This window comes from Serpula lacrymans (genome assembly GCF_000218685.1).
Source record: "Serpula lacrymans var. lacrymans S7.9 unplaced genomic scaffold SERLAscaffold_10, whole genome shotgun sequence".
NCBI lineage: Eukaryota > Fungi > Basidiomycota > Agaricomycetes > Boletales > Serpulaceae > Serpula > Serpula lacrymans.
In genome coordinates this window covers 1,321,439-1,335,640 of record NW_006763299.1, presented here as the reverse complement: position 1 = coordinate 1,335,640, position 14,202 = coordinate 1,321,439, and the positions used below count along the sequence as shown (strand labels likewise).

The 14,202-nt window shown below is 46.7% G+C and overlaps 5 protein-coding genes across 5 annotated transcripts; 3 read left to right on the top strand and 2 right to left on the bottom strand.

Moving 5' to 3' along the window:
• Positions 1-230: 230 nt before the first annotated feature.
• On the bottom strand, positions 231-6,585 carry SERLADRAFT_371939 (uncharacterized protein; the record flags this gene model as incomplete). Its single annotated transcript, XM_007320962.1, has 20 exons — positions 231-715; positions 773-897; positions 949-1,046; positions 1,102-1,230; positions 1,282-1,443; positions 1,494-1,579; positions 1,638-1,715; positions 1,766-2,201; positions 2,254-2,312; positions 2,362-2,485; positions 2,552-2,821; positions 2,870-3,175; positions 3,225-3,288; positions 3,340-3,569; positions 3,713-4,012; positions 4,065-4,128; positions 4,182-4,255; positions 4,402-4,719; positions 4,781-5,323; positions 6,460-6,585. The coding sequence occupies 20 exons, from the start codon at positions 6,583-6,585 to the stop codon at positions 231-233; spliced, it is 4,077 nt and encodes a 1,358-aa protein (XP_007321024.1).
• Positions 6,586-7,224: 639 nt separating this feature from the next.
• On the top strand, positions 7,225-8,748 carry SERLADRAFT_350627 (uncharacterized protein; the record flags this gene model as incomplete). The annotated part of the gene is made up of 8 exons (XM_007320961.1): positions 7,225-7,388; positions 7,447-7,497; positions 7,556-7,601; positions 7,667-7,700; positions 7,752-7,852; positions 7,908-8,090; positions 8,148-8,289; positions 8,588-8,748. Coding segments are annotated over 8 exons (882 nt in total), but the record flags the coding sequence as incomplete, so codon positions are not given.
• Positions 8,749-8,982: 234 nt separating this feature from the next.
• Positions 8,983-10,960, top strand: SERLADRAFT_350582 (glutamyl-tRNA amidotransferase subunit A; the record flags this gene model as incomplete). The annotated part of the gene is made up of 8 exons (XM_007321159.1): positions 8,983-9,256; positions 9,310-9,406; positions 9,471-9,623; positions 9,686-9,861; positions 9,918-10,069; positions 10,129-10,321; positions 10,376-10,508; positions 10,561-10,960. The coding sequence occupies 8 exons, from the start codon at positions 8,983-8,985 to the stop codon at positions 10,958-10,960; spliced, it is 1,578 nt and encodes a 525-aa protein (XP_007321221.1).
• A 25-nt stretch (positions 10,961-10,985) lies between these two features.
• SERLADRAFT_491679 (mitochondrial carrier protein RIM2) lies at positions 10,986-12,655 on the bottom strand (the record flags this gene model as incomplete). The annotated part of the gene is made up of 4 exons (XM_007321160.1): positions 10,986-11,491; positions 11,555-12,119; positions 12,205-12,387; positions 12,450-12,655. The coding sequence occupies 4 exons, from the start codon at positions 12,536-12,538 to the stop codon at positions 11,288-11,290; spliced, it is 1,041 nt and encodes a 346-aa protein (XP_007321222.1).
• A 98-nt stretch (positions 12,656-12,753) lies between these two features.
• On the top strand, positions 12,754-14,089 carry SERLADRAFT_473379 (uncharacterized protein; the record flags this gene model as incomplete). Its single annotated transcript, XM_007320960.1, has 8 exons — positions 12,754-12,794; positions 12,868-12,898; positions 12,953-13,136; positions 13,188-13,274; positions 13,330-13,393; positions 13,455-13,680; positions 13,737-13,843; positions 13,929-14,089. The coding sequence occupies 6 exons, from the start codon at positions 12,875-12,877 to the stop codon at positions 13,818-13,820; spliced, it is 669 nt and encodes a 222-aa protein (XP_007321022.1).
• Between the last annotated feature and the right edge of the window lie 113 nt (positions 14,090-14,202).

Genomic DNA, 14,202 nt, shown 5'->3' with positions numbered 1-14,202 from the left:
CTCGCACCTCACACTTCTCAACTCGAGCCGTGTCCATGGATTTTAAATATCGTTTACTGTACCGGAGATGAGAACGAAGTGTTTATACACAAGAAATGCGAGGCATTGAAACAAGATGAAAACATAACTTTCAGACGGTACATTGTGACACGGAAAAAGATAAAACGAACGAGCGAATACGAGTTAATCCTGAAAAACAAATTGTCCAATCGTCCATTACCTATTAATCATCATCTCCATGTTTGGATAGGTGTGAGGCGCGGCGACCGCGGCGGCGAAGCTGGCTGAGCGAAGTATGCCGAGTTTGAGGGAGAAGCCAGCGAACCGGGCAGGTACAAGGGTATCGTCGGCATCAGCTCAAACACTTGCTGTGCTACAGCGCGAGGTCTGATCCCAGAACCAGCTGGAGTTGACTCTGTCACGTTCATGACACCGTGCACTCGTGCATCGAGATTCATGCCATCGTGGAATCCTTCCAAAGTGGCAGGTCCATCTCCTGAGCTTGCCCCACGACCATCCCATATACAACGTATCTCGTTACCTGGAACGATCTGTGCGAGGCGGCCGGTAGAGAGATGTCTCACTTCGATAAAGCGGGAGTCGAACAGTAGAACGTATGGTGCGTGTAAAGCTACGCGTTCGGCAGTACCCTCCCATTCAATCGTGCCACCAATACGGCTTGGCTCTCCGTGTTTGTCAACATAAACACCAAATTCTGAAAGTCACATTAGAATCTAGTTAATAGCTTCCAGCACCAAATAGAAACACATACCATCATAACAAAGCAGGAACTCGTTATCTACACGGAACATTCCTATTGGTTTGCATGATTCACAACGCTTTGCTAATCTCTCATAGCGAGCATCGTCGCGTAGCGGGATAGTCACACTCTTGAAACTGAAAGAAGGATCAATAAACGGCCAAAAAAAAATTGAACAAAAAACTTACTCAGTCAAGTCCATGATCTCGAACCCTTTGGTACAGAGGATAGCGATTTTGGCTTTGAGGAAGATTAAGTCGAACGATTCCGAAGGCAAGAAGAATTCCTGACAACAAAGTGTTAGTTGTTAGTTTACTTGACAGGATTGGTGGCAGACATACCCTGTAGAGACGGAACCATTCTGACCGCGGAGTCCTTATTCCAAAGCGAGACGTGAAGGAAAGCGGTGGTTTGTTCCTTTCATTGATTTTGCCAACCACAGGTTCCAGCACACGGAAGACGCTGTCAAGCTAAAGAAGTACAATGAGTAAATTCGTTCGCTCATAAAAATAACAACTCACTCCTTTCTTCTTCATGTATATAACGAGAGTTCGTCCCCCTAAATTGCCTACGCTGAAGAAATGTACATCTCGGGTGCCATTGATTTTCTGAGGCGTTTGTGAAGTATGGGCACTTTGAGGAGACGACGGAACAAGAGCTTCAATGTGATACGCAAAGAGGGACTGGGAAATGCCGTAAGAAAGTGGTCCGTAACAGATGAAGTGCGACATACCTTATCCGCGAGAACTAGGAACATGCCAAAATCTTCGAGCATTGCGCATTGTGTCACCTGTTTGAGATGTAGAACGCGTCGCATGGCTGGTGGATAAACCTATGAGTGCCGCTGAGGACGGATATAAGACGTCAATATACGCACATTTGGAATCATGTCGGAAACCTATCCATACACCTTCGGCGCAGCCAATGGCAACGAGAGCCCGACCATCCGCCGTGGCTTTTGAGATGTCAGCCAAACGAAAGAAGTTAAATGATTTGGTAGCTTACTAAACGGTACCGAGCAAGTGACTTTTCCTGTGAGCGAGTTCTCGTAATTCCAGGAAGGAGTTGATGCTCCCGCAGCAATTGACGGCACAAGGAAAGTGTCGGTGCTTAAAGTCTCGATTTCAAATACCTTATTCGATTCTTGCACCACCTTTCGGAGACCGAGGGCTTCGTCTAGCTTCTGCTTCCATTCAGTACGTGCCTGCGTTGACTCTGTGTACAGTGTGTACAAGCCGCCTAGCCTTCCATTATGGTGAATGGTACAAGGATAAACAGCTCGGGAATCCCCTGCACTTTCAGGTAGGGCGCTACCTGGTGTATTCGGAACTGCTTGATCGTTATGGCGACCCCCTCCTAATCCAATGCGTAATATGCCTGCACTACGTTGTGTCGGAGGGTCAGTAAAGCTGGCCAGTGTTAAGAGGTCCAAAGGTATGGGCTGATTTTGATTTGCTCAGCAACTGAAAACTAAGTAGTGCTGAGATGCTCACCCTTCTGTTTACGTGGTATTTCACGATTCCATCCCTTTCTTTGGTTTTGGTCATCACCACTGTGTAACATATTAATAACGCACTCAATCAATATGCACAGCGACTTACAATAGTTGTCAAATAGAAGGACAAATAGTTCACTCCAGCCATTCCATTCGAAACCTGTGTCCGGTTGGCGTAACAGCTTGCCAACGTGGATAAGTGAGCGATTTTCATTGAGTAGGTCCATGTCCTACAAGAATGAAACCCCCCATTTGAGAAGAAAAATCAAGGGCGTAAATTGTGATTTAATGCTTACCACGGACTCCCCAGGTTTGAAAACAATGTTCGAATTGTAACACCACAGCTGCACTTTCTGTTTGGCCGACTGCACACCTGGCTCTGTCTCTTTGCCGAGAGACTTGATCAGGTCAAGCACGTGTGGTATTTCATCGCGATCATCGTGCCCAGTGGGTGTCTCTTCCAAAATTCCTTTCAGAAGTAGTTCGTAGCGAAGTAAACGAGGAATTGGACGGTTGATGAAACTTTTCATATCCAGGCGGTGAGCATCAGGATGCCGAACACATTGCTACACGAGACGTCAGTTACACAACGAAAGAGAGATATGATAACACACATCAACGAAAAGCTTGAACTGGACATTGTTAGCCATCTCGTCGTCTATCCGATATGCTGCTATGGGATAATTAGGGACGTATTCCATATATGCATCCCTAAAGTTCAAGACCGCGTCAAACATAGGCGCTGTAATACTCCTGATGACGGGATGTTCTTCACGTTGAATGTCGTGGAATTTGTTGACCAGCTTCAAGTGATGGGCATGTAATTCAGCGAAGTTATGGAAAACATCGTTAATGAACGTGTCCAATCTATCACGGGAGATGATAGGAGGGTCTTGCTCGTGAAGTGAGTCGATATACATCTGTATAATGGCGTGAGAACATGATCAAAGGAGTATCTTGACCACGTACAATTTTGATATTCTCTAAATCCTTGACATAAGCCATTTCTCCCTTGATAAGTTCAAAGATAATACTACGAAGAATTTTAAAATATGGTCCCTATGATATTGTATAAACTACTCACGATTGACGTTTCGCCTCTTGCTTTGATAGTCCCTCCCTAAGATCTTTTGATACAAGATCATGCCATTCCCATTTCCCGGTAGGACCACGTCCCATAGCTGTTTGGAATGTTTGTAATTGGGCTGTACCCTGGAGATTTTTTATAGCATGGATAGCTTCTGCCAAATAATCGGCGTCCGGGTTGCCCTCTGTTGTTTCATTCATGATTGCTTCAAGTGCAATAGGGTATTTCTGCAGGTGTTCCGAAGGCCTTGTCAAGAAATGTTTCAGATCTAAGCGACGAGATTCTTGTTGTTTTGCAGATTGCCGTGAACATTCCTATAATTACAATGTACTCAGTTATCGTTCATGTCAAACCAAGAGCCACTGATTACCTCAAGGAAAAGCCGGAATTCAGAGTTAACTTCAATCTCGTCCTTCAACCGTTTCTCGGCCAGAGGTAGATGCCCAACGTATGTCGGGTACGCATAGCGGAACTCTGTCGCTGCCTCCAGGAAAACATCACCGATTCTCTGTATGATGGGGGCCTGCTCTCGTTGTCTCACGTACATGGCCTCCAGCAAGCGCTTGTTACATTCACGAAGATCTAGGATCTTCCCGAAGACATCTTCGATAAATGCATCGAGTTTAGACGAGTCCATGACCACTGCCTTCCGCAATGGCTTAATGAAGAGCTAAACCAGAAATATCAGTTTCTGTAAGAACATAATGAGTCGTCCGACTAACCGTCTCCACCATCTCAAGATCTTGAACATACTGCTCTTCTTGACTTATAGTCTTGTGGATAATACTGGAGCTCACATATTAGCAAGCAAGGCAGAAGACGAATATGTTGCTACATACGTCTGGCGATGAATTTCACTGTCTGGAAGAGTCTTCAATATAGCAGGGTCTATGGTCTTTATCCATTCTCCTGACTAGAAGAACAGTTAGATAACCCATTATATAGTCGGGAAAAGCTTACATGAGGGGCCTCTGGCTCAGGCAGAGGACTTAGGTTGGTAGCGTGTGTCACCTACAAATATGTTACAACTATCTAATGAAGGTTAGAAAAGAAGCGCACTTTGCGAGGACAAGCATAAGAATAACAAGGTTCTCCTTCAGTACAACCAGACGCGTAGCACTTCGTCAACATGGTGACAACCGCCGTAGGGAGCTCTTCTCTCTCCGGGTGTGCATCCGATGCACCTCCCTCTTGATCATCCAAGAACATATAAACATCTTCTACTCCGTCCTGTAAAGGTCGATCGCCCCATTCAACCTCGTAGAAGAATAATTGTTGTTGTAAACTACGTGCTACTTGAAGCGCTGCACGACGATTAGTGGTCGACACACCATGGTTGATGAGCAATTCGCGTTGTATTTGTGACTGGATGGTGGACTGTCGAAACATTTCATTGGTTTTCTATTCTTCAAATTCGCCAGGACGAATGAAAACTTACCACAATATCCTTGCCCGTAAATGCACGAGGGTATGGGATGCTGCTTTTGACGTGCGTACCTCTTGGGACCTTGTCACGCAATCGAACAGCCAAGTGTGACAATAAAGCGAAATTGACGAAACGATCCGGATCAGGGTCCTCGCTTTCAGAATACATGAAATCGTCGTCGTCGTCATAGACTTGTTCGTCCGCCGCCAGAGGACCTTTCGTTGACACGGTACGCTCGTAATCACCATTGCGACGCCCAAGGGAGTCCAAGCTACCTCGAAGATGGCCGCTACCCGAATCCGTGTACGAATCCTGGAAGGACATCTGAGTGGATGGGTAGACAGTCGACGCACCGAGTGCAGCAGATCCATATGAAGTGGTGGAGTTCGTCCTATCGATTACTGGCGCTAATGGCGAACTAACTTTACTGTAGGGATCGCGAATATCATCACTATTGGTAGTAGCAGAAGTCGTTGCCGATATGTTGCGACCAAGTGACCCTGTCTGAGCAGAAGATGTAGTGGAGCCTGTCGATGTAGTGCGACCCACCTCTGCCTCTTGTAAATCTAGAAGGGTAAAGCGTTAGCTGAGTAATGCGAGTAATCAACACAAAACTAACAACGTGACACGATATCAGGGGAAGAATTTGGAAACCGACGGGCGTCAAGAGACACGGCACGGTGATCGATACCATTAACACGAGGGAGGCTTGACGCATTGGACACAACAACAGGGGGCTGGGGACGTGACTGCGAACGAGATATATTCTCCGTTGAGCGAAGATACTGCTGCTCTGAGAGGGCAGTGCGATGTCCCATAAAGTTCGACGAACTACCATCAGCATACAAATCAGCGTCATCGAAGTTACCGTTGTAGCCAGGAATCTTAGGCGCCAATGCTCCAGGGGGTCTTGTCGATGTCCTTGCTGCCAATTGACTAGGAGATGGAAAATAACCATGTTGGCCATTCAACGCTGCCGCCGGAGTATAGTCTACATTCCTGTCGGAGAGAGGTGACATGTGATAAGCGCCAGAAACAGACGTCGGGGAAACGGTGCTGTCCATCATAGAAGCAGAAGTAGCCCCGTATGGCGATCCTGGAACGGGTGGCACTGGCTTGCGGTAATGCGCTGGGACATCAGAAGTAGAGCTGGTAATCATCGGCTTGCTTGGGAGCGCTGGAGGAGCAGTAGGAGACATGGAACTGATGGATGGATGGCTTCCTCCGTATCCGTTGGGTGCAGGAGGCAACTGACGACCACTGTTGCACAGGTCAGAATCAATGATAATCTACGGAGAAGATTCATATCACCTCTCCCAGCCTGCAGTTGAAGGGCGTGATGAAGGTTTTGGAGCTGGCGTCTGTTCGGGGACGTAAGGATGAGGCTCTGGCATGTTCGAAAAAGAGGACGAAGAGTTAGATGAGGCTCCAGGTACTTGGGGCAAGGGCCTAAATCTACGTTGCGATGTTGGAGATGTTGCAGTGACTGGTGGCGGCCGTGAGTTGTCTGAATAGGCGTGCCCTGCCTGAGTAGGCGCTTTGTACCCGCATTAGTCAAAATAACGTTCATATTATATGGAGATTCAAGAACCTGAAGGATGGGGTCGTGGGTGTGAGCTCGCGGGTGGTGAGGGGACAGCACCGGTATCAGCATAGGCGTTGGTAGCAGGCTGTTCACGCTGACCGCCGACACTTATTGGCGAGCGCTCGGCCGTTGGCGATTCTTCACCGAAAATACGCCATACTTCTTCATACAAGTGTTGTAGATCTTCGTCTCCAGGCGGGGGAGGTCGGTTTACAGGTCTGGCAGTGGACATGATGACCCAACCAAGGGCTAGATTTGAACCAGATTTCCTTCAGAATGTTTCACCAGGCTGTATACGAAAACCGAACGATGAATGCAAGAAATGAAATGTACGAAGGGTAAAGGATAATGAGCCAGCGTATAGAGCTGCAGCTAAGGTTACTGAGCTGTGCACAGTTTGGCCGTCGCAACTCGTACTAGGATAAAATCTACTTTGGGTAACCATTTCCCACAGCGTATCTCGGCATCGCCATGGTCCGTATTTTCGCATACCTCCTCTATACTTACACTCGCATCCGCCAGTGGTCTCGTAATTCAATAAACACGAGGCCATCACCAGGTCCTTCACGTTTTCCGGATTGCAACCAGCAGACCCTTCGACCAAGGTAAAAATATCGTTATCTATTTTTGTGATAACTGGATCAAACCTGTAACTATCTAATACCAGCCAGTGCAACTTGAGGTTTCGAATCAGCGCTGGTACGACGTGATGAAGAACTCGGATAGCAATTCACTAGGTCAACCGGAGCGTATACCCAAGCTGACGTCTTCAGTACACGATGTTACCGCAGAGAAACCCCCCTTCGGTTCTAGGTGAGAGTCATGCTAAATTACACGATACGTGTGGTATATATATATTCCCATCGATAGATTTCTCAAGGACGAAACTGAAGTATGGTCGCAAAATGCCTGGGATCATGTACCACCACCTGAGGATCAGGCAGAGTCGATTGCTGCATCACTGGCAAGACAACGGCAGGCCCCCGTACCAGAAGCAGAAAAGATAAAGTACAACCAAAAGCCGGCAAAGCACTGGTATATATGATCATCAACTTTTGATCACCTCGCATTTCTTGATCCTTCGTTTCTACAGGGACAATTTCTACAAGACCAACGCAGATAACTTTTTCAGGAACAGAAAATGGTCGGTCCCTCCAATATATTTCAACCTTGGAGACTCAGTGATGGAGATGTCAGCACAGGCTACATCTCGAGTTTCCTGAATTGCTAGCTGTTGCAGAGCCCGAGGTACGCCAGCATATAGTAATCGCAAAAGGGTTACACAGACAAACTCTACTCTACATGAAAGCTAGGCAGGCGCGATCACTTTGTGTGAGATCGGATGCGGTAAGTTGGTTGCCCCAGGTAACTATTTGCATTGATTGAAGCGATTGGAAGGTGCGGGGAACGCTGCTTTCCCTCTGCTCTCCGCAAACAAAAATCCAAATCTCACCATTCGAGCTTATGATTTTTCATCCCATGCGGTGAAGGTAGTGCAGGTCGGTTAACAACATTGTTTCACTGCATGATCATATTAACGGGGATCACCCAAAGAACAACCCCATGTATACTTCCCCACCAGTAGGGTCGATCCAAGCAGCTGTATGGGACTTGTCGTCCCTAGAATCGCTTCCCCCAGGCGTAGAAGCAGGGAGTGTAGACATAGTGATCTTGGTATTCGTGCTTAGCGCACTTCACCCGGATGAATGGGGTAAAGCAGTGGCCAATATACACAAAGTAAGCGATTATCGTTCGCGGAACAAGAGTAGTGTAGTTTATACATCATATTTGCAGATGTTGAAACCGGGGGGATTAGTTCTGTTTCGGGATTACGGTCGATATGACCTGACCCAGCTACGATTCAAGTCCGGGCGCCTCCTAGATGACAATTTTTACATTCGAGGGGATAAGACTCGCGTATACTTCTTTGAGATAGGTATGTCTCTGTAGTATCTTAAACCCATGATAATTTACTACGGCTCATGGCGAGCCTTCAGACGAACTCGCACTAATATTCACCGGCTCACGGGTATCACCTGCTCAGAAGATCACGGACGAAGCTCAGGTAGCGGCAGAAATAACCAGCGATGCAGACGGGTACTCAGAAGGATCGACCCTAATTCTTTCAAGCTCGTTACCTCAAACTATATCAGGCTGTTCACCAATCCCATCATCGCCACCAGCAATTTCCGCCGCATCGGCTTTGCCTTCTAGTAGCTCATATAATTCAACAGACGTCCACCCAAATTTGCTTCATCCACTTGCGCATTGCCCCCCACACCCCCTTTTCGCAATCGAGCAACTTGGCATCGATCGACGGCTTCTCGTGAACCGCAAGCGCCAGCTAAAAATGTACCGTGTGTGGATGCAGGGCAAATTTCGGAAACAGGAATAGTCATACACTAGCAGAACTAACCTGTATATCCGGATCCTGATAAATAACGATACTAAGTAGATATATCATCGCGACTCAGATCAACAACTCAGAGTTCGATGGTTCATTCAGTCCGGAAACTGAGAAGGGCGTACTTGACCATGTTTGATTCACAGGCCTTTGGTAAATAATCGCAAATAAACACTGTAATTGCTTTCCACTCGGACACCCCCGAGTGCGCATTTGCAACTGGCAATGCTTCTAGGCCGTCCTTATCTCTTAAAAACATGTCTTAATTTGAGAGGGCTCTCTTTTCACGCTTCTGCTTTCGGCAGAACATCAAATCCGTCTTGGAGGGACACCATTCAAGCGAAAAACGACAGCGTCAATGCACTGGTCCACATTTCTCAACCAGAACCCCAGCGAGACAGTGGAGAGACGTCATCTTTACAGGGCGTCGCAGTTGCAGTGAAGGATAACATCTGTACTTCATCATCTCCAACGACGTGCTCTTCGGAGGTGTTATACGGTAGCTCCTTAGTCCATCAGAAACTGTAGACCGCTAAATCGTATTTGAAACAGAGTTTACATCTCCATACGACGCGACTGTAGTAGAGATACTACGAAAAGCAGGAGCCGACATAGTAGGGAAGGCTAACTGCGACGAATTTGGGATGGGGTATGCCTTTTCTAACTTACTCCTCGTGATTATTAATTAAGATGGCTGGTTCTATTGTTGCCAGGTCCTTGAACATATACTCAGCCCACGGACCTGTCGTTAACCCATTTCAAGTACCGGGTGCAGAAGAATGTTCATGGATCGACCGAGAGAGACGATCAGCTGGAGGCAGCTCAGGCGGAAGTGCTGCTGCAGTAGCCGCTGGCATGTGTTACGCGTGAGCTATACCCAATACCCAGACATATTTGACCAACTTTCACTATGATATTCCAAGCACAGTGCTTTGGCTACAGATACCGGAGGCTCAGTACGACTCCCAGCCTCTTACTGTGGGGTAGTAGGATTAAAGCCTTCCTACGGTCTTATAAGTAGGTGGGGTGTTGTGTCGTTCGCCGATAGCTTGGACTGCGTCGGGGTATTGGCGAAGAGCGTGGACGCGGTCAAGAACATATTCGGTTAGATCTGCTTTTATATGTGTCAACTCGTGAGTCGATGTATTCTTCTGATATAGGTACTATATCGTCGTACGACCCCAAGGATCCCACTTCTGCAACACCAGATAGTCGGCAGAAATCTTTTGAGCTATCTGAAGCTTATCTTCCGTCCTTGGACACCGTAAATGGAAAGTTCTCTATGTCAGGTCTTCGAATCGGTATACCCCAAGTGAGCTGTCCATTCCTATTTCTTCGATGCTGTCTCATTGTTTGGATATCGTATTCTAGGAATATTTCCCCACTGAATTAGATCCTACAATTCTATACCCCATACGAAAGATCATATCTTCCCTACGATTACTTGGAGCCTCAATTGTCCCTGTGACGCTACCTTCGACGCCATATGCCCTCAGTGCATACTACGTCATCGCCAGTGCCGAGGCCTCAAGTAACCTTGCGCGGTACGATGGCGTGGAGTATGGTAAAATTGATTTCTCCCTATGTTGTATACTTCTGCTGAGACGGTGTCTGTTAGGGAAACAGGGGAGCCTACCCCCTGGTACAGATAGATCAAAAGCGAGCTCCGTATATGCTCACACTCGCTCTGCAGGCTTTGGTGGCGAGGTGCAAAAACGTATCTTACTGGGAACGTACGCGCTTACAGCCGAGTTAGTACGATTTCTTTACTCGATGACGGATAGGCCTTAATCGTTTCCTCAGTGCTTTCGATAATTATTTTCTTCAAGCGCAACGTGTTCGCAGGTTGATTCAAGCGGATTTCGACCGGGTGTTCCGCATGCCGTCTGCATTATCTTCTGTTTCTAGATCAAACGCCGAGGGTGTCGACGTACTCTTGCACCCCTCGGCCATACGCACAGCCCCTCTGCTTCCACTTTCTACCGGAGGCCACGCAAGAGACTCGGCTTTTGGGTTAGACGCGTATTTGCAAGACATTCTGACTGTACCTGCTTCCCTGGCAGGACTACCGGCTCTCAGCGTCCCTGCAGGATCCGCGTCGGATGGGTGGCCAATTGGTGCGAGTATCGTCGGACAGTGGGGTGCCGATGATATCGTGCTACGAATGGGTCGAGCCATCGAACACATACATGCGCAGGTATAATTTTGGACAATGCAACGTAAAATAATGTAATTAGTGAGGTGTTTATTAGCTCTATATTAAATGAAATCGTGACACAACGAAAGCAAGTAAGTGGGGGGTTTGAGCAGTGAGGTAGACAGTAATGCGAGGCTAGTATACATGTGCTGCGGTGGACATAGATTGTGGTGTGAAAATGTAATGTACTGGTAATTTCAAAATATGTATGATGAACGGTGAGTGATGAGTTATGAGAATAAAAGTACCATATATCTAACGGGGGGCAATAAATTCCAGCCATACCTGAAAGCCTGACAAACCCAGGTAGCTTGATGTGTTCTGACGGAGACTTTATTCCTTTCCCCATCGAAGGATACCTTCATATATTGAGTACATCACTGCCGCATTTGGAACGACGCGCATTAAATGTGCGCTAAGACCACCGTATAGCGATCGAGCACCTTCCTCAGCGATGACAAGCCGCAGAGTTTGCAAAAGACCTGTGTACTTCACAACACCGTTTACTCGTGGTTGGCGTAATCGTGTCCTCAAAACCTATAAGGAGTATAAGCAAACTGCCTCGAAAGAAATAATATAAATTGAGCAAAATCGAAGTACCTCATGTGGATAGGTGATAAGACTTGCGACACATTTCGCTGTACCTGCACTGCCAAGCATTCCCGCCCATTCTTGAACTCCGCCTTGTCCCTCCGTGCTCGCTGAAAGTTTCTTCAAACGCTCATAAAGCACCCATTGAATTGTCCCCTCAGTCACACCCAAATAGCTGGCACTAAGGCCCTTATAGAATCCTCTTATGCCCTCCTCTCGTGAGATCATTTTGATCATGGCCCAGCTACCACCAAAGAAGCGCGTTGGTGAAGTATTTGTCGTAGTCAGAGTGCTCCCTGCTGAAAGGGGGTGCCGCCGTTGCGACGCTGAGAGTTGCAAACGTGTCTTCACGACCCATATTGGATTCGTTGCAGTCCCAGTTATGATCCCGGCGATAGCAGCTGCAGAGAGATGGACATAGGAGTTTTCTTGGCCATTGTTGAAGTTATTGGCTATGATGTGTTTGCCATTGCCGTAGGTGAAAAAATTGATTGACCGAGCAGGGATCACGCCAACAAGAGTGGGACCGAGACCTTTGAACAATGCCTGAGGAGATTCATCGCGGTATATATCTCTTGATAAGTTTGAAAAGGAATAAAAAGGAATAGAACACTTGAGAGTGACGAAAGCTCACTATGATAAGGCTGATATTAACTTACCGGAGGATGTGTCCTGTCTCTACAAAATTCCATAGGAGGCCTGTTGGTCTTTGTGGAAGTGCTGCTACTCCACCACCGACGACACCGACAGACGCATGTTTTTCTCTAAACAGACTTGATTGCAGTCGCGTTTTGACGACATCGAATGGGCTCGTAACGATGGCGCCGCACATTCCACCTAGTCTATTGATTTATCCAAGAATAAACATTAGTATTGAATAAAAAAGCGACACGGTTGGACATACCCTCCGGCTACGAAATGCTGCCATGATTTTGCAGGAAGTAGGCTAGTGGTAGCTGTTGGGTTCGTGGACGTTGGCGGCGCACCTGACATAGTATGTTCCTATGTGATATAATGGAAAAACAAGTCCACAGAGCGACTGGTAAAAATGGATCAGACAATGCAAGACCAAAGGACTGTAAGCTTCCGTGTACTGCTAGTAATGGTTCTTGGGAGCAACAAGGGGCGTCGTGGTTTTTTTTTCAAAAATTGCGGTCACGTGCCAAACAGATAAGATAACCCCTGTTACTTTTCGAATCCGAACCGTCACAGTCCTCAGTCTACAATAATTCTGTCCATGGACAGCCAGGTCAGTTTGTGTTTCATCTATATGTGAGCTACAAGTGAGAAGGCTAACCATTCATGTACAATTGACATTCCAGCTATAGCATGTTTGTTCTCTCTATCATCAAAGTGAGAAAATAAACAAAATTATGATCATCTTTGATTCACTGGCACTGTCGTTAGGATACCATCGCCATCCTACCAGCAAACTTTGGTGTGCTGCCCGAGCAAGCCCTTATATCTGAAATAAACAAAAAGTATGCAAATCGCGTGTTGCACGACGTAGGGATGTGTATCTGCGTGTTCGATCTTACAGAGGCCTCGGAAGGAAAAGTGAGATATGGAGATGGCTGTCTATGGTACAAGGGTGAGCATATTGTCGAGAATGACACAATAGTCAATGTTCACATTTCAAAAGTGATATTTCGCATGGTGGTGTTCCGCCCTTTCGCTTCAGAAGTTATACTAGCGAAAGTAAAATCTTCTGATGAAGACGGGATAAGATGTAGGTCCATTCCTTTTCATACTTTCAAAGAAGCTATACATTAACATCGTTGCAGTGAGTGTAGGATTTTTCGATGACATGTATATTCCCTTGTCCTATCTACCGCAACCATCTGCTCTGTGTGTTTCTCTCGCTCAGCTCTATTATACCCAAACATTGGTTCAACGCCTTTACATCCAGTGATTCGAACGAACGCGCACACTTCTGGCTCCCTGATTCTGAGGCCACAACTCCTCACGAACTTCTCGAATCTATCACTACCGACCGAATGTACATTGATCAGGGTGAAATCGTGCGTGTACGGGTCGAGGCGGACGAATTTTACGACGACGAGCCTGGTCCACCAAAAGCTTCTGAAGGTGTAGCCGTGAAAAGAGAAGTACGCAGAGCACCATACAGTGTTATTGTAAGTCGTTATGCATCGTACGTACTCGCAGAAGTGTAAATTTGTACCATTATTAGTGCTCGATCGCAGAGCAGGGCTTGGGACCGATTCCGTGGTGGAAAGCAGCACAGGTGGATGAAGAATTGATGGAAGAAGGATGACACGGCGGGCGGGATAATCTAATGTGAGATTCCTAGCTATCTCTTTCACCATTTCGCTCCATACTTGAAGCAATGAAGAGACGCTGAATATAATTACACGCACAGCAGCTCAGTCTCAAAGTATTATTGCTATTGTTGTCTGTATCAGGAATTGATAGATGCGTATGGATTTATGGCTTTCTTGAGACACAAAAGCCCAAGGGTAGCGAACGTATCACTCATCGCAGTAAATTAAATAACGCTTGGATGAATTATAATGATTTAACATTGTGGCCTGTTCGTGATAGAGCTGCAAGGGCTGTAGATTAAAGGCGCAGAATAGCGCTTGATAAATTCTAGTGATTTCATGCCTCCTGGTATGTTCTTGCCATCTCAACAGACC